The 19564-nt window shown below is 43.1% G+C and overlaps 3 protein-coding genes across 3 annotated transcripts in view; all 3 read left to right on the plus strand.

Annotated features, from left to right (window-relative positions):
• Positions 1 to 9165, plus strand: part of dph6 (diphthamine biosynthesis 6) — a 78997-nt gene extending 69832 nt beyond the window's left edge. The window contains 1 exon segment of the mRNA XM_023994257.1: positions 7764 to 9165. Coding sequence (XP_023850025.1) covers positions 7764 to 7882 — 119 coding nt within the window. The 3' untranslated portion in view covers positions 7883 to 9165.
• A 1651-nt stretch (positions 9166 to 10816) lies between these two features.
• On the plus strand, positions 10817 to 14960 carry LOC111968582 (zinc finger protein 770-like). Its single transcript, XM_023994258.3, has 2 exons — positions 10817 to 10943; positions 11327 to 14960. Exon 2 carries the CDS (start codon positions 11390 to 11392, stop codon positions 14864 to 14866), a length of 3477 nt encoding a protein of 1158 aa, XP_023850026.1. The 5' UTR covers positions 10817 to 10943; positions 11327 to 11389; the 3' UTR covers positions 14867 to 14960.
• A 1411-nt stretch (positions 14961 to 16371) lies between these two features.
• The window catches only part of aqr (aquarius intron-binding spliceosomal factor), a 63662-nt gene continuing 60469 nt past the window's right edge, over positions 16372 to 19564 (plus strand). The window contains exons 1-9 of the mRNA XM_023994981.2: positions 16372 to 16456; positions 16738 to 16841; positions 17245 to 17301; positions 17391 to 17431; positions 17532 to 17567; positions 17662 to 17782; positions 18033 to 18173; positions 18753 to 18821; positions 19055 to 19155. Of these exons, the coding sequence (XP_023850749.1) occupies positions 16767 to 16841; positions 17245 to 17301; positions 17391 to 17431; positions 17532 to 17567; positions 17662 to 17782; positions 18033 to 18173; positions 18753 to 18821; positions 19055 to 19155 (641 nt within the window). The 5' untranslated portion in view covers positions 16372 to 16456; positions 16738 to 16766. The remainder of the gene's footprint in view (positions 16457 to 16737; positions 16842 to 17244; positions 17302 to 17390; positions 17432 to 17531; positions 17568 to 17661; positions 17783 to 18032; positions 18174 to 18752; positions 18822 to 19054; positions 19156 to 19564) is intronic.

A 19564-nucleotide genomic window follows, 5' to 3' on the forward strand; every position in this document is an offset into this window, starting at 1 on the left:
CGAAGCAGGTCTGAGTTGGTCTTGGATGTGTGCGTTGTTGTCCTGTTGGAAGGTGAAACCTTCTGCACAGTCTGACATCCTGAGCTTTTTGGAGCAGGTTTTCATCAAGGATCTTCTTGGTAATTTGCATGCCGTTCATCTTTCCCTCGATCTTGACTAGTCTCCCAGTTCCTCGCCAATGACAACACCCCCACAGAGATGCTGCCACCCATGCTTTCACCGTACGGGATGGTCCCAGGTTTCCTCCAGACGTGACGCTTGACATTCAGGGCTAAAGAGTTCAATCTTGGTTTCATGAGTACGCAGAGAATCTTGTTTTCTCATGGTCTGAGAGTCCTTCAGTTGGCTTTTGGCAAACTCCAAGCGGGCTGTCATGTGCCTTTTACTGAGGAGTGGGCTTACGTCTGGCACTCTACCATAATAGGCCTGATTGGTGGAGTGCTGCATAGATGGTTGTCTTCTGACAGGTTTTCCCATCTCAACAGAGGAACTTTGGGCTCTGTCAGTGACAATCGCTCGTCTCACACCCGATGGCCTAGTTTTGGCCTGGCGTCCAGCTCTAGAAAGAGTCTTTGGTGGTTCAAATTATATTTATATCAGGTTAACAGTCAAACGTTTGGACACACTAATCATGTAAGGGTTTTGCTTTATGGCCCAAGCAAGTCTCTTCTTTCTTATTGGTGTCCTTTAGGCGTGGTTTTCGTTTTTGGAGCAATTTGACGCATGAAGGCCTGATTCACGAGTCTGCTTTGAACAGTTGATGTTGAGATGTGTCTGTTCTCTTGAACTCTGTGAAAGCAATTATTTGGGCTGCAATCTGAGGTGCAGTTAACTCTAATGGACTTATCCTCTGCAGCAGAGGTTAACTATGGGTCTCCTTTCCTGTGGCGGTCCTCATGAGAGAGAGTTTAATCATAGCGCTTGATGGTTTTACGACTGTCAAATTTTCTCATTGGTGACCGGTAGCAGAGAGAACAGTCTATGACTAGGGTGGTTGGAGTCTTTGACAATTTTTAGGGCCTTCCTCTGACACCGCCTGGTATAGAGGTCCTGGATGGCAGGAAGCTTGGCCCCAGTGATGTACTGGGCCGTTCCCACTACCCTCTGTAGTGCCTTGCGGTCGAAGGCCGAGCAGTTGCCATACCAAGCAGTGATGCAACCAGTCAGGATGCTCTCGATGGTGCAGCTGTGGAACCTTTTGAGGATCTGAGGACCCAAATCTTTTCAGTCTCCTGAGGGGGGATAGGTTTTGTCGTGTCCTCTTCACTACTGCCTTGGTGTGCTTGGACCATGTTAGTTTGTTGGTGATGTGGACACCAAGGAACTTCAAGCTCTCAACCTGCTCCACTACAGCCCAGTCGATGAGAATGGGGGCATGTTCGGTCCTGTTTTTCCTGTAGTCCACAATAATCCTCTTTGTCTTGATCACGTTGAGGGAAAGGTTGTTGTCCTTGCACCACATGGCCAGGTCTCTGACCTCTTCCCTATAGGCTGTCTCGTCATTGTTGGTGATCAGGCCTACCACTGCTGTGTCATCGGCAAACTTAATGATGGTGTTGGAGTTGTGCCTGGCCGTGCAGTCATGAATGAACAGGGAGTACAGGAGGGGACAGAGCACACACCTTTGAGGGGCCCCTGTGTTGAGGATCAGTGTGGCAGATGTGTTGTTACCTACCCTTACCACCTGGGGGCAGCCCGTTAGGAAGTCCAGGAATTATGTTGCAGGGGGAGGTGTGCAGGGGGAGGTGTTTGGTCCCAGGGTCCTTAGCTTATTGATGAGCTTTGAGGGCACTATGGTGTTGAACGCTGAGCTGTAGTCAAGGAATAGCATTCTCACATAGGTGTTCATTTTGTCCAGGTGGGAAAGGTCAGTGTGCAACAGAGATTGCATCATCTGTGGATCTGTTGTGGCGGTATGCAAATTGAAGTGGGTCTAGGGTTTCTGGGATAATGGTGTTGATGTGAGCCATGACCAGCCTTTCAAAGCACTTCATTAGAAAACCCTTGTGCAATTATGTTAGCACAGCTGAAAACTGTTGCCCCGGTGCACAACCTAGCAAGAGGACAGGTAAATTAGAGTGTCTAGTTTGAGAAACAGACGCCTCACAAGTCCTCAACTGGCAGCTTCCTTAAATAGTACCCGCAAAACACCAGTCTCAACGTCAACAGTGAAGAGGTGACTCCGGTATGCTGGCCTTCTAGGCACAGTTGCAAAGAAAAAGCCATATCTCAGACTGGCCAATAAAAAGAAAAGATTAAAAAGAACACAGACACTGGACAGAGGAAGATTGGAAAAAGTGTTATGAACAGACAAATCTACGTTTGAGGTTGAGGATCACAAAGAAGAACATTCATGAGAAGCAGAAAAAAATGAAAAGATGCTGGAGGAGTGCTTGACGCCATCTGTCAAGCATGGTGGAGGCAATGTGATGGTCTGGGGGTGCTTTGGTGGTGGTAAAGTGGGAGATTTGTACAGGGTAAAATGGATCTTGAAGAAGGAAGGCTATCACTCCATTTTACAACGCCATGCCATACCCTGTGGACGGCACTTAATTGGAGCCAATTTCCTACAACAGGACGATGACCCAAAGCACAGCTCCAAACAATGCAAGTACTATTTAGGGAAGAAGCAGCCAGCTGGTATTCTGTCTATGATGGAGTGGCCAGCACAGTTACCAGATCTCAACCCTATTGAGGTGTTGTGGGAGCAGCTTGACTGTATGGTAAGTAAGAAGTGCCCATCAAGCCAATCCAACTTGTGGGAGTGCTTCAGGAAGCATGGCTTGAAATCTCTTCAGATTACCTCAACAAATTGACAGCTAGAATGCCAAAGGTTTGCAAGGCTGTAATTGCTGCAAATGGAGGATTCTTTGATGAAGCAAGTTTGAAGGACACATTTATTATTTCAATAAAAATCATTATTTATAACCTTGTCAACGTCTTGACTATATTTCTTATTAATTTTGCAAACTCATTTAATGTATGTTTTCATGGAAAACAAGGACATTTCTAAGTGACCCAAAGTTGGGTGTAGGAAGGATTGTGTGTGTTGTTGGTGTGTGTGTGTGTGTTGTGTGTGTGTGTGTGTTTGGTGTGTGTGTGTGTGTGTGTGTGTGTGTGTGTGTGTGTGTGTGTGTGTGACTGGATGGCACTGACTGGATGGCACTGACTGGATGGCACTGTAGACTAGCGCCTCGGTTTAGCGGGATGTCTCCCTTCCCCATAGAGAGGAGCCTGGCTGCACCCGCTGTGCTTGGCCTCTCGGCCACATTGTTCACTCACCTCGGCCTAAATGAACAATTTTCATGAGCCAATGCCTGCTAATTATGTTCTCGTTTAGCGGTTAATTTGAACCAGTTTGGAAGGCAGTGTAGCACAACTAAAAACCATGGACGCAGCTCTGGGCTCTCTCTCCCCTGCTTAAAAGCCCCATAAGCCCAGCAGGCATTGGCAATTTCACACAAAATGCCCCTCTTTCTATCCTGTTCTCTCTCTCGCTGTGCCCGGCCACAACAGTACTCTAATCTCCCTGCTACCCAGTCATGTATATATTTACGTATTGATTGATTAAAATGAAAAACAAAAAGGTAATGCTAATACTAAATATTGTTGGTATTAATGATGGCCAAACGATACATTTCAAAATGTGGAGATTTAACAGGCGCATGCAGGCTGGGTTTTTTACCCCCTGTGTTGGATGTGAAGCAGAATAATGGCTGGTTCCCTTGGGTAGATGGTTTAGTTCCATCCCATTGCTAATGTGATTGCTTTTAGGATCCTGCTTAATGGCCTCTGTCCCCTGCACCTCGCAACCAGGCTCCCCACTTCTCTGAGTGGGGGAACGAGTGTGTGTGTCGAGTGTGGGGAGGGTTCTTTCAGCAGCACACATGTAGTGTACACACACATAGACGGATGGTCACTCCATTTTCACCTTCACCCCTCTCCTTGGTCCCAGGCACACAAAGGCCCTGTCTGCCTCAAAGCTCAAAGACTTAAAAGGCCTTGTTTCAGAGGTGTGATGAAGGCTTTGTCTCTTCTCCCCTAATGTTACCATTACTCTCTGTGATCTCCCTGCCTCTCTCTGTTGTCTCCACTTGATCTTCAGAGGGTCCTACATCCCAGTGAAGCCTTACGCTCAGATAACAACCATATTTAGCCTTTTCATAAAATAGGAAAAAGGCTGTGTGTTCAGTGGGGGCATTTTAAGCCGTCGCACATATTAGCTAATTAGCCTGTACGGGTTCTTTGTGTGTGTGTCTGGCGTGCTGCGTTCTGCTCTGATGAAAGACAATGAGGCTTATTAAATGGCACTGAACAGTGCTGGTAACCTTTCTGTCCTGATTTCTCTCCACAAGTTCATCATGGTGACAGAACTTCTCTGCTCTTACACTGAGGCTTGCTATTGAAACTGGGTATAGTTCACTATAGATGAGTCTCTAGATTGTAACTACATTGAATTAAATGTAAATTCAGTGTGAATGTAACCACAGATTGACAGTTGGTGACACAGGTTTTTGAAGCTTTGATATAGTCATTTAGCAGTTATTTTTATCCTAAATGACAAAATGGCATGCTCAAAACTCAACATATGTGGCTCACGCGGGAATCAAACCCACGACTAGGGCTGTTGCGGTGACCGTATTACCGCCACACCGGCGGTCACGAGTCATGAAGGCAGTCAAATTCCACGTGACCATTTAGTCACGGTAATTAGGCTTCTCCAAGCTCTGATGATCCTGCTGGTCATTAGTAGCCTACCAAACTTGCTAACTGCCTGGTACTCAGCACTCTATTGTCCCTCTAATCACTCTGACATCAATGCAAATGTATTTGAAAATCTAATCAAACACTTAATGAGAGCCCATGAGCTCATGTTGCGCAACATTTCTATAGGCTATTCAATTGCACGAGAAAACCGAGTGATGGGCTCTACTAAAAATAGCAGGATCAGCTTTCTATAGGCTAGGCCTCCTATATTTGTTTCTCAACTTTCCTAATATGAACCACATTGCTTATATTTACAACAGGAGTATAGCCTACCTGGCTGGCATGAAAATAAACCGCGGGGAAAAGCGTCCTCCATTCGCTATTTAAGTGCATAGATTACATGTATTTTTTCCCACTGACCCTGTTTCAATACAGGTGCATGATAATGGTCCATTCTAAATCAAAACAAATGTCACACATATTATTTAGTACATGTAAAGGCAAGATTAAGTCAAGAATAGTCTGATGGGTGACAATATTAGCCTATCACTTGTGAATTACTATGTTACCACTTGTGCATGATGCCCAGCATAAGACACAATACCTTTTTTTTTTGCGACTCTGTTCGAATCATAGTCGCACACCTCATGTAGCCTAGCCCATAGGCCTATATGTTTTGATAAGGTTTGTATCACTAAAGTGGCCAAATAACTTCTTAAAATGAAGCACATTAATCCCCTTTACAAGGGGTGTAGATCCTAACTGGCATACATAAGCAGCGCGTGAGTTTCAAGTTTGGGGAAGTTCATTTTCACCATAAATGTTCCTTTTATAATAAAAGCATTACATGAATAATTGCATTTGCGGTCACTTTTGATAATGGTGTTTTCCTCTAATGGAACATTTGCGCTTATAGTCTCCTAGCATGTGCACATTGCTGCGCTTATAATGTGAAGGAATAGCCTAATATGTTATCAACATTTTACGTTGTAATCTGTTGTGTAATTTTTTTTTTTATGCTAGTGGTTGTATTATTTAGGATCTATCGCATCCCACAACTGTCCCAGGCTATGTTTGGAATATTTATTTCTCACACAGAATAGAATAGGTCGACCTTTGTACTATGGGGGATAGTAGATTGACATAGGCTAGTGCTTTTGCTGTTCGTTAGGCCTACTCATATTGTTGGCTGACAAAGTAAATGTGGACAGTTCTTCCAATATCTTCAATATGCACCTCGGAATTGGATAAGGATGCGCACAGTTGCGTCCCCGATGTGTCTGTCTTCACTTGTAGCCTGTAAGAAAGCACTCAGGGAGAAGCACACAACGGCCACTGGCCGCAAAAGGCTTGGATTTTTTAGCGTGCATTATGGCCACACAAAGAGGATGCCGCCATGAAATTCTAGGCATTTTCAAGTGATTGGGAAATTGTGAATGAGTGACTGATGTAGTGTGTACAGCCTTCGCAAAAAAACAAAGCAGAGCTCATGCCTTTCAATAAACTTTTTTCAAATCATCATTAGTCGCATCATGCAGCCTTACAATGTATTAAAAATCAAAACCTATAGCCCAACGCTTGTAGAACAACTAAAGTTAAATTAATAACTCTATTTTAAGCATATAGCAATACCTATTTCTTTGTTAAGCGCTCATCACAATAGCCGCATGTGCGCACTCCCCCAAATAATTTGGAGAAAATATCCTTTCTATTTTATTAAGCTTTGTTCAATTGTATTCTTCATACTATAAAACAATGCCACGGAATTCTAAGAAAACCTTGTCTGCTATATGAACTTGTGTAGCCCACAGCCATTTGGCATAGCCAGATCAGGACCTAACATAAAGACAACTCAGAGTATGCTATTCTGTTCTTATGATATATACTACATTTTATTTACATCATGTTTCTTTAGACGTGTCTAAAATAAATAAGGGATTTATTGTGATGGTGTAGGCTATATTAGATGGATTTATTAGACTTTTTAAAATGTAGAGGTTCCAAAGGTCTGCATCAGTGGCTTGTAGGCTATGCGTGGAAGCCAGGAGATGCTACCTATGGAACTAACAAGCCCATGAAAGCCATCCATTCGAGGCCAGGGGAACAAAAGTGACTATTAGGGGCTGAGGAGCAGGAGAGGACATGGTGGCCACATCATCCCAGTGGGCCACTGCTAAATGGACAGGCTGTCAGCAAGGGACGCCAAAGCACTCTCAATGTCCACTGCCTGTCTGTCTGTAAGACACACACACACCAACCACAACCACACAACACACACACACACACACACACACACACACACACACACACACACACACACTAACCTCTCGAACAATCTCTCAGCTCCGCTCAAGCTGAGAGCCAACCGTCCCAACACAGCTTCCTTACATCCAACACGACAGGGGTGGCAGATTATTCCACTAGATCCCCCCACAACAGCTGCTGCTCATTTGTCCATTGGTTTAAGTGTGTGTTGGGGAGGTGGTTAGGGGTTCGGATGTAGTTGGGTGTAGGAAGGATTGTGTGTGTGTGTGTGTGTGTGTGTGTGTGTGTGTGTGTGTGTGTGTGTGTGTGTGGTGTGTGTGTGTGTTGTGTGTGTGTGTGTGTGTGTGTGGTGTAGAATGCCTGTGTGTGTATTCTGTGTGTCTTGGGCAGGGGTTTGTGTGGGTTCAGTAGCTTACAGTCCAGCCCTTGCGGACCATATGTCTGCACTGCGGGGAGTTGAATGGGGGCTATACAATCTGCCGGGGATTGAGAATGTCAATATTCTGTGAATGGGCCTGTGTTCCCTGGTTGAAGGGTTAAGTCAGCCTCGTCCGGGGCAGCCCCACCGGGACGGACATCTTAGGGCCTCGTGCCTGATCCTAAGATCCTGAGGTACAAGCAGATTTACAGCTTTTCAACGGGGAAGTCAGATGATATTAACAACTTTTTTTCCTCTCTTCAACATCTCTTCTTCTCCTTTTCCCCTCTCCTACTCCCCCGCCTTTCTTCTCCTCCCTTATCTCCCCCCCCCTCTCTCACCCCCTACTTCACCGCCTCTATCTCTCTCCCAGGACTTGAGGAATGTTTGAGGACCACTCTAGGCCAGGCCAGCCCATCTGTGGCCTTTGCTCCAGTCCTAGACTTGCCTGACTCTGCTGTCCTCCACCTGTCCTGCTGGCTCAGTCTGTAGAGAGTGAGACCTATCTGGACAAGAGAAACCACTCTCCCCATCCACAGCACGGAACTACAACTTTAGAGGAATGCTAAAGGAGGGACCATGATCCACCCAGAGAAGAAGAGGGACTTGGATGTTCATAGAGACCACTTATATTACAGACTACATTTGGACACACACCAACCCTTTGCTTGATGGCCTTAGTATTTGTTATTGATGTGTGGTGTGTGGATGTGCTGATGTAGTATGTTTCTGTACATATATGTATAATTGCGTACATATGAGTATAGAGGCTTACTTAAGACACTAGGCTAGTAATCCACTGTATCCTTCAAACAAGGCTTCCAGCAGCTGTCACTCTGAAACAGAGAGCATTTATGAGACAGATCTAATGTACAGTACAGGACAGTACAGCCCAAATGCCACAGCACCAGAGAGCTGCAGTCAGTGTATCCCAGACCACGAGCTAAGAGCTACTATATATCCCTGGATCTTCTACTGTTATCAATAGATTCACACTTAGCAAGCTAACACCCCTAATAAAATCCTAGGCTGTAGAAAAGCTATACATTGATTTGTTTTTAGGGTGTTATGCGTTGTTTGTGTCTGCCTGGTGTTTGGCACGGCCAGAGACGTGTTATTACAATAGGCAATCAGAACCAAGCACCTGAAAAGATTAAGCCTCTTTATGTTGCCCATTGATTCTAACACAGTCTGGTTTATAGGAGAGGGTCGTTCCCCTAGCCTACACACAGCTGCAGGGCTGGCGTCCACACAAAGAGAGCGGAAGAGTGTGTGTGCGTTCTCTATATATAGTGCGTGTGTTTGTGCGTGCGGGGTGTGAAGAAAACAACACCATTAACTATTGCTCCTGGAACATTTATTTTCTCAAAGATTATGAACCGTATTGACGAGCTCAATTGGAATGCATTTTTACTCAGGCTCTATTCTCTCCATTGTGCTGGGGATGGAGGGAGCAGAGTGGGCTATTGATCTCAACCATCTATCTGTTGTTTTCATTGCTCTTATCAAAAATTGAACAACAGAGGCAACCAACAGCGCCTGTAGATTTTATTGAAGGTTCAAAAAACAGACAAGCAATTATCTATGAGGCTGAGCAAAATAACGCACCACTATAATACATGTTGAGATGAACCGTGTAGGTTTAGTCTACCTAAAGGAAACGCAAGGGCACAAATATGGAATATAACTTGAGAGGAGAAATCATGTATAAAACAGCAGCACCAATGTGTATAATAAATTCCTTATTAAAATGCTGAACACATGTTGGAAGTTTAGACTCTGCTCTTTGTCTTTGTTGAACTGTGAGTCCAAAGCATTCCTTTGCCTTATTGAAATACCAAGCAGATCTCTGGGTAGACACCCCGAGGTAGGAATCTTGTGGTCGGTACAATCCTACATCCTGTTTTACACACTCTTTAATCTGAATGTGGTAGGCCTACGGGGATAATGTCAGCATTTTAGAATGAGTCAACAATGCCCCAGCCATAACATTTGGTGCCAAACACAGACAGACAACCACTTGTCGATCACCACAGAAAGCAATTATTTCCCAGACATGCAGACAGACACAAGCAGAGACATCAAGCATGTTGTCACACCCCTGGACATGGGCTAACACATACAGTAAGGCTACTGTACAGACTGTGTTGTCTGTCTAGACTAACTGCTCAATGTTATCACCTCTGCCCCATCAGAAAACGAATCAAGACAGGGTGACATTTTTATTTTTCCTTGTATTCTTTGTGTGTTAAAAAAAATCTACATTGTCTACTTAAGAAACCGGCAGCCAGCTCACACACAAGCTAGTAGTTGTCGTGGCTAACATTGTCCTTTGTGTGCAGTGTACCAGCCTGCGGCCCATGTCATTGTGGCCAGGCACATGGACTTTGACTGTGTGTTAGCTTCTTCAGGCTACTCGGGCTGGTTTCGCAGCTCCCTTCCCCCTGGCAGTTGTCTACAGTGGGGGAAACCTTGTCAGGATATCTCTGGGGCTTCAGACACTGGCCACAAATCCACAGTGATTTATATGATTATCATGTTTTGGATATTTTTGAAAGTGTTCTTATTTGTGTTTCTTGATTCACAATTGTGAATACCAGCAACCATCATGAGACATGTATCACTGACATGTACTCCTTTATACAGCTTGACGATGAAGCAGTTTATCGAGTGGTGTGTGCATCCCTCTTGTGGCTGATTTTATGAACTGCAGCCAAATAAGCTGCTCAGTTGAGCTTCCTGGTGGCCTACTTTAGTTCCATGAACAGTTTGTTTGTTCTATTTATTTGTGTATTTTTGCATCTCTAAGTATTTAGTCAAGCACCTAATCCAAGGGTGACTGAGCTCAGGCAGTAAACAGTAAGCTTCCAGACATCTTCAAAACTAGAAAGCCACTCGGGTTAATTGGTTAATCTTGAATTAAACTACAAGATGTGGGACATCGAATTAGAGGCTGAGGTAAACATATACTTCTATAGTTGGATTTCCAGTACCCTTTACCCTTTTTTAAACTTTTTATTTTTATTTTTTTTATCTCTGACTGATTGTAGACAGGTGTGTCTATGACTGATCGTGCCAGTATACAGTGTCTAGGTCAATTCAATGAGTCCGGGGCAGATTTGGATTGTGGATAGAATCTTAATCTGCAGTAAAAAATAAATCTAGAGATGAGGCTGTGTAATTAGTTTGTGTCTCCATTGGTGTGCTAAACCAACCACAATCCTATTACAAATAACTCGTTCAAAGTGTGGTAGTGGATTTCTGCGAAGTTTTTGGTTTGTTACTATCACCTTGGATAGTTAAATAAAGGTTAGATAAAATAAACGTAATAGATACTGCCACTAAAGTAGACGTCCACCCGAAGTGACGGTAGTGTGGGAACCTAAAATATGTCTTGCTGTTTCCGTCCGAGCATTATTGACAGACGGACACAGTTAATTTTGAACGCTATTGTCGCTTAAACTCAATTTATCGTCGTTTTCTGGATCACAAAGCATACATGTTTCTTGTGTTTCTCATTCTGGAGAACAACAGTCAACCGGACTTGTGCTTGGTGAGTCTTTTATGCATTTATCATGGTGGAACTGGTAGGCTAAATGAAACATTAGGTAAGATTAGCTAACTATCATTTTCAGTGTGTCATTCTGGATTGAATCAAGCTTTCCGTAATATGTTACTACATCTCAAGTTAGGCCTATTTTATGTTAAATAGGAGTTTTAATGATCAGGTGACATATTTTATTACAACAGCATGATGAAAGCTGTGAATAATTAATGGTTTTGCCTTCCCGGGTAGACAAGTTTTTGTTGTTGTTAGGTTGAAAAATGCAGTTGATTTGAGATTGATTCAATACATTCTGTGTTATTGAATAGCCTATTCTATGCGTATACACCCATATCAACATTGTATTTAAGCTGTTTTTATGTTTTTCCTAGATTGTTCAATGAAGGAGAATCATAAAGCATTTGTGGAACATAGGAAAGAAGAAGGCAACAACAATGCATCAGTGCTCCGGTTGTCAGAAGGGTTTCCCGAGTGGCTCTAAACTCCAGAGACACTATCTCATACACACAGGCCAGAAGCCATTTATCTGTTTGGTTTGTGGAAAAGCCTTTAGACAATCTGTACATTTAAAGAAGCACTCTGAGACTCACACAGGGAATTACCGCAATTGGAGTCCACCCACAGACAGTTTGCCACATCCCATATCAGTACCTACAAACCTTGATCCATCTCGTAAGAAATCAGGACATTATTTGACTACCGATACCCCACTGTTGCCTACAGTCTCTTTTCAAAGAGATGGGACCATGCAGAGGACATTACTAGAGATGTACACTACAGCCACAGAGATCAAACCGCAACCTGAACTAATCCCACCTGCTGATAATGGTTGCTTTATCAGCCAACAAAGCACTCTACCAAGTGGACATTATTTCACAAATGTAATACTGCAAGATAACATGATCGGCTCTGATGGAATGGAGAACAGTGTGTGGTACACAGACAATGTCCACACATGTACAGTCTGCCTAATGTGTTTTAGTTCGTCTCACCAGCTTGAGAGGCACTTACCAGTTCACAGTCATCCAAAACCATTTGAGTGTAGCATTTGTGGGAAGGCCTTCAGACTAAGGGTACATTTGAAAATGCACTCTCAAATACATGAACGTAGACCTACTGGGTTTAAGACTATCCCCATGCTAGGGTCTCAGCAGAGCTCTTCTAGAGGTAGAATGAGGGTGAACCACGAATGTCCAACCTGTTCAAAAACGTTCTGTTCTCCATCCAAACTAAAGCGTCATTTTCTTACTCACACTGGCCAGAAGCCCTTTTCCTGTGAGGACTGCGGGAAAACATTCAGGCAGGTGTCACACCTGAAAACCCACCTATATGCCTCACATAATATATCAAATTCCCAAAGTGGGCATACCAAACAAAAACGAATAGATGCTAGAAACAAAAATAAAGAGATCGAGCTACAGTGTGAAATAAGTGTCAGTGCTCCACAGCACCTGGACAAGTTGGAAGCAAAGTCTCCTCTTCCTGTCAAAGTGGAGCCGAATACCAGTGGTACCAGTCACTTTCAGTGTAGCATTTGCTCGAAGACATTCAGAAGTTCAATTAGACGCAGGCAGCATTACATGATGCATAAAGAAGTAAGACCCTTTCAGTGCCGTGTCTGTGGCAGAGCCTTCCATCTTTCAACCCATTTAAAGAGGCACCAATTCAGCCATAAGAACTTAGATGAATCTCAGAACACAAGTCAGGTGGATGATCACAGGGATGCTGTGTCGAAGACAGAACATGCATACCAGAATTCAGACAAAGGGATGACTACTCCAGGGACTAATGATTCGAAAGTGTTTGAGCTTGATATTATTGTTAAACCAGAGCACTGGAAGCTGAATTTCAAAGTTGATAAAGACTTTCCAGTTTCCACTCTGCAGGACTCAACTGCAACATCTTACCTGGAGACACCGGTATCTGGTCAAACCAACAGCCAATGTAAGAAGATCAGCCAGAAAACAAAGAATCAGCCACTGAACCATCAATGTCTAGCATGCCTTAAAAGTTTCCCTTCTCCATCCAAACTGCAGCGGCATATGTTGACCCATACTGGTCAGAGACCGTTTGGGTGCTACACATGTGGGAAGAGGTTTCGCCAGCCAACACATTTAAGGATCCACTCCCGCACTCATCTGTGGTCCAGAAATGGCAAGCAAAGATATGCTCAGCGTTCTAGACCTCCATCACGTCGTATGACTGAGTACAGAGGGTCTCCAGTGGGTGTCCAATTTCAGGAAAAGCTTCCCGAAAAGCTCAATTTTGATAGGAACTTTCACCTTAACTCCCCTACAAAGAGTCAGTCAGGTCAAGGCAGTGCTTTTACATGTGGACACAATGAATGCAATAGTAAAGTGCCGTTTCAGTGTTCAACATCCTCGCTATCCAAGCTTCGGCTCCCTCTCCAAATGCCACCAGAAACAACACTGAATCAAAGTGGCCACTTACAATTGAAAAATCAGGCAAAACCTTCAGCAGGAAAAGTTCACAATGACCCTTTCCTGAGTATAGGTCCTGAATTGGCTGTAAAGGGTGCTGATGCCACCCCTGTGGGGAATACAAGCCATACCCAACACCAGTGTTTGCTGTGTTTCAAATATTTCCCATGTGCCTCTAAACTACAAAGACACAACCTTGTACACACTGGCTTGAGACCTTTCCGATGCCTGGCATGTGGAAAAACATTCAGACAGGCCACACACCTCAATGTCCACGAGCGAACTCACAACAAGTGGAGACCCTTCAGGCCTGCCTCTCGACAGGGAAATAGAATGAAAGTAAGAAGGCAGCAACAACATCAGTACTCTAAAGTCTGTGTTCAAGTTCCTGTGGCGAGTTCTATGAAAACAACAGAGCTGTTACATTTGAATGGTGTGAATGACTGGAGACCATTCCAGGACAATTTTGAGGATAATAATCAAGCAGAGGCACAACAGAACAACAACATAGTCAAGACTTCTAAACAATCCATACAAAACAAGTTGCACAAGCGCAACAACTCCAGGCCTATAAACAAAGTGATCTGTGTTAAAAGAAAAGCACACCTGTGCACAATTTGCCAGAAGGGCTTTGACACTCCAAGCAAACTATCCAGACACTTTCTCATACACACTGGCATAAGACCATTCAAATGCAGTTTCTGCACTAAAACTTTCAGACAGCCTTGCCACTTGAGAAGCCATGAACAACAAACACATGAGAATAGAACATGTAGTGATGTCCAGGAAAACAGCAGGTTTTGGGACCATGAAACTCTTGCCTCTGCTCAAGGAAAGACACTGAGAGACATGCCACAGTCCTACAAAGACAGTTCTGATCACTGCTCAGTCACTGATGAGGGGTTAGAACATTCTTCACAGACAAGAGACCCAAGCTTTGTGGCAAAACAAGACATACCAGATGATAGTATGGAATCTGGGAGTAGACAAAGTGAGGACTATTGGTGCACTGAGTGTCACAGTCACTTCTTGTCCCCATCTGAGCTTGCTACTCATCTAAATGTTCATGTCCAAAGCAATGAGATTGCAGGTCAGACTTCATTGCAACCGGAAATGGGGGGACACATGGATGTTCAAACCAATCGAGTCATAGCAGATGCAGACAGCCATAATGTTATCCAAAATGAGAGGCTTGATCATTACTGGTGTGAAACAATTCACACGCCATTTCAGTCTTTTGAAATGGAAAGGGATCTTCAGGTCCATAAATGTGTCTCAAGAAATCTAATTGAGTTTACTCAGTCAAGCCCATATCAGTGTGCAATTTGCTTCAAGGATTTCAAGACTCCCTCCAAACTCCAGAGACATTATGTCACCCACACAGGAGAGAGGCCATTCCAGTGTAAAGTGTGTGAGAAGACTTTCACACAAGCGTCTCATCTAAAAACACACCAACGCACACACAAGTAAGACATGGCCTTAACAGATACATTTATATTTTAGTCTTTTAGCAGACACTTTTATCTGGAGCGATTTAGAATAGTGCATACATTTTCGTATTAGATCGTTGTTTTTATTTACCTATATCTAATATGATTTATTTATCTCTATCTTTTCTCAGTTTAGTTTTGTATGCCCACAACACTGTTCAGAAAGATTAAAATTACAATTTGATTGATTTGAATAAAATGTGCATTTTATTGCCATTTGTTGATTCCAGAGTTTAAAATGAAATTATTGTCATGTGAAGCCAAGGCATTTATGGTAAAAACAATTTGCGTATTATTTATTGGTTAAGAGTTATTTTTTAATCATCTGCATAATTGACATTTATTTTATTGTTTTATTTAACCTTTATTTAACTAGGCAAGTCAGTTAAGAACAAATTCTTATTTACAATGACGGCCTACCAAAAGGAAAAAGGCCTCCTGCGGGGACGGGGGCTGGGATTAAAAATAAAAATATAGGACAAAACACACATCACGACAAGAGAGACAACACAACACTACATAAAGACAGACCTAAGACAACAACATAGCATGGCAGCAACACATGACAACACAGCATGGTAGCAACACAACATGGCAGCAGCACAACATGGTAGCAGCACAAAACAGGGTACAAACATTATTGGGCACAGACAACAGCACAAAGGGCAAGAAGGTAGAGACAACAATACATCACGCAAAGCAGCCTCAACTGTCAGTAAGGGTGTCCATGAATGAGTCTTTGAATGAAGAGATTGAGATAAAACTGTACAGTTTGAGTGTTTGTTGCAGCTCGTTCCAGTCGCTAGCTGCAGCGAACTGAAAAGACAAGCGACCCAAGGATGTGTGTGCTTTTGGGACCTTTAACAGAATGTGACTGGCAGAACGGGTGTTGTATGTGGAGGATGAGGGCTGCAGTAGATATCTCAGATAGGGGGGAGTGAGGCCTAAGAGGGTTTTATAAATTAGCATCAACCAGTGGGTCTTGCGACAGGTATACAGAGATGACCAGTTTACAGAGGAGTATAGAGTGCAGTAATGTGTCCTATAAGGAGCATTGGTGGCAAATCTGATGGCCAAATGGTAAAACCATACTTTGCTGTTTTGATCAAAGTTTGTGTGACATGTTTAAAACAAATACATGTCTATACTATATAAATGTCTATCTCTTGAGATTTAATATTGTCCGTTGAATTATGCAAAATGGTACTTCATAGTTCATCATAATAGCACGTTAATGATTCAGGTAACCTATCTTCATAGACTACTATGTTCTCTCATCACTATATAGTCTAAAATATTGTTTAGCCATAATAACAACTCTATAATGATAATCTCAGATATTATAGAAATAACCCCAAACTTGATCGATTTTCCATATGGGTACGCCCAAAGATTTTGGAATATACTGACTAAATATACTGGCACTGCTTGCTGTGTAGGAACTGTTATGTTATACATCCCTTGTTTCACTAGGAATCTAAACATAGCGAACCGGAAATGTGTCGCACATAAAACGTTTTGCTTGTGTACATGCGTAGCGGGAATCACACAGATGTTTTGAAATACCAAGGTTGGTTTCTACAATTATTTGACTTTATATATAAACAAGCAATGTTTTATTATCAACAAATGTTTGCCACCATAGCCAGCTATTTGAATATAACGGATACTAGCTAGCTAGTGTCAGCTACTCCTACTCTGTAACGTTAGCATTAGCTAGCTAGTTCGCTGTACTGTAAAGTCAACTTAGCTAGCTCGTCCAAATTTAGCTAGCATACTAGTGTTATAAATTACAAATGTCATTGGAATAAGTAGTTTGCTATGTTATTTTATAGTTACATTTTTCCTCAGGAAAGTAAGATAGCGAGTTGAACCCCGACATGGAGAATCAAACCCATGCTAAGAAAGCCTCTGCGCCCTCTGTGTCCCAAATCAACGCAGAATATGTCACACAGGTAACTATATACGCAAATACTGTTTTAGTGCTTTGAGTTTCTGTTTAATAGGTGTCTCAATTACACTTGTGCTAAAATAACTACCATCTCTGCTTATGCTGGACATCACATTGGTAGTTACTGCTACTTTACACTGTTAACATCCTTAACTGTCGGGATTGGGAAACTGGGATGTGAGTTTTTTTAACTTGTTTTTTTTATGTCACTGATTATTTGTTTCAACTTCAGTTCGTTTCAACTGGTCGTTCAGAACAGTACCGCTTCTGTTTGATTGAACATTGCACACCGTTTTTTCGCCCCAAACTCAGCCCTGGTTGCCATCTTTTTGAATTGGAGGGGAAGGGTTTCCGAGGAGGGGGTGTAGTGTGGATTGCTGTTATAATAACGCTCTTTCTTCTCTAAGTTGTCTAACAGATACTGGGCTCCCCATGCCAAGAATAAACTACCATTTGACCCAAAGGTGAGCCTCCTACTGACAAACTTGAGTTATGAATATAGTGGAGGAGATGGTCTTCTTGCTCTAACAAACTATAATTGTCACCCACTCAGGTTTTGGAGGATGTCTATGAGAGAGAGATTCTCAAGTCCAAGTGAGTGAAATCAACTCTTGAATAGCATCAGTATTTTGTAATGTTAACTTGTCTTACTACAAGTAGAATAAATCCTCCATGTCTGCTATTTTATCTTCAGGTTCGCCATTAGGAAGATCATGTTGTTGGAGTTCAGGTGGGTTTTTGACCTTTTTTTAATGTGGCCTCAATACATTATCATCAGTCATTTAATGTTTTTAATATGCTGTTATTTGTGTCCTGCCTCTCAGTCAGTACCTAGAGAACTACCTGTGGGTGAACTATAATCCTGAGGTCTCCAGTAATGCCTACCTCATGTCCATCTGCTGCATAGTCAATGAGAAGTTCAGAGAGAACGTCCCTGCCTGGGAGGTAAGAATGGATTCAGTGGCCTGTCAAACAGAAATGTTGATCCTTTGGTTCACGTAACAAATTGTTATCTGTGTTAGCATGTTGAACAACACTCGCTGTTATGTTGTGAATATGAGTGTTGCGGTCAGCTGTACAGGGACAGCCCCAGCGTTACAGCTACTTAGGGAAAATGTCTCCAGCAACCATGGATCAATGTCCTCTAATATCAATGCATGTCTTCTTTATCCCTTGGTTTATTATCTTTATCCAGGTGTTTAAGAAGGAGCCCAGCCACTTCCCGTACTTCTTTAAGTGTGTGATGGAGGCCGTGCTGGCTGGAGAGGAGGCTGGCCTGACTCTGAAGGAGCAGACTGTACTGTTGGTCTTCCTTGACCACTGCTTCAACAGCCTGGTATGTCACACACCAACCAATGTCTACCTCTCTGGAAATGTGGAATTAGTTATTGGCTGAATCAACCACATAATATAAGTTGAGTAATGCATTGTTTTATTGCGAAAGTATGTTAGTAACAACCATAGAATGAAGAGTCCCTTCTGCCCTTATTCACTCCCCTTTCCCCGGCCTGATGACAATGGATAGGTGGAAGCAACAAAGCTGAAGCTAGATGGAGCTACTGTTTACGCCTATCCAGTAGTCTCAGGGCCATGAAGATGAGCTAACAAAAGGATAACTTCCTGGAGGTGGTTTTAATAAAAGTCGTTTGGTGCAGGTTCCACTAGGTGGCAGTATTACACTTCAAATTGTGTACTCGGGTGTCGCCCTAGCACATCTGTGTTCTCCACTCCCTTCTCAAACCCATGGGTAGCCATTGCACCAGTCTCACTCTGAAAATCAATTTTCATCCCCTCTGCTGCTCCTGAACTCAATGCGATGATTCTAATCAGTTTGGTGCATTGCCATTAGTCTACCAATGTACAAATATCCTTATATCCCTCTCTGACCCCCTCCCATTCTCTCTCTCTCTCTCAGGAGGTGGATTTGATTAGAGAGCAGGTGCAGCAGCTCATCTCACTGCCCATGTGGATGTGTATCTTACCTGTAAGAACTCTTCCCCTTATCTCAAGTGCTCTTATGTCCTTAGAACTGTCACCCTGTTAGATATATGTATTATGTTTAAAATTGTGACAATATTTTACACATTTACAAATTGTGATTGATTAAGTGGAATGGGGTTGAAGAGCCAAAAACAACTTTCCTAGTGCAAATGTTGAGTTTGACTATTTTTATAGCATCCTTAAGATTGATTAATGAACACACTTTTATTTTTACAGTCTAGACTGCAACACGAGCTGAAGAAAGTTCCCAAGCTCCAAAAGTTCTGGAATCTGATCAAGAAGAATTTTGACAAGCTGGAAGGCAAAGCATCAGAGCAGTAAGACATTCTCCCTCTGCCGGTATCTGGACCAGTAGAAATAGACCTTCTGCCTGTATCCGGACCAGTAGACATAGACCTTCTGCCTGTGTCTGGACCAGTAGACATAGACCTTCTGCCTGTGTCTGGACCAGTAGACATAGACCTTCTGCCCTGTGTCCGGACCAGTAGACATAGACCTTCTGCCTGTGTCCGGACCAGTAGACATAGACCTTCTTGCCTGTGTCTGGACCAGTAGACATAGACCTTCTGCCTGTGTCTGGACCAGTAGACATAGACCTTCTGCCTGTGTCCGGACCAGTAGACATAGACCTTCTGCCTGTGTCCGGACCAGTAGACATAGACCTTCTGCCTGTGTCTGGACCAGTAGACATAGACCTTCTGCCTGTGTCTGGACCAGTAGACGTAG

Source organism: Salvelinus sp. IW2-2015, linkage group LG9, assembly GCF_002910315.2.
Source record: "Salvelinus sp. IW2-2015 linkage group LG9, ASM291031v2, whole genome shotgun sequence".
Lineage (NCBI taxonomy): Eukaryota > Metazoa > Chordata > Actinopteri > Salmoniformes > Salmonidae > Salvelinus > Salvelinus sp. IW2-2015.

Bases quoted from the DNA above. Each gene is read 5' to 3' on its own strand.
- LOC111968582 (XM_023994258.3), top strand. From the start codon at position 11,390: ATGCATCAGTGCTCCGGTTGTCAGAAGGGTTTCCCGAGTGGCTCTAAA.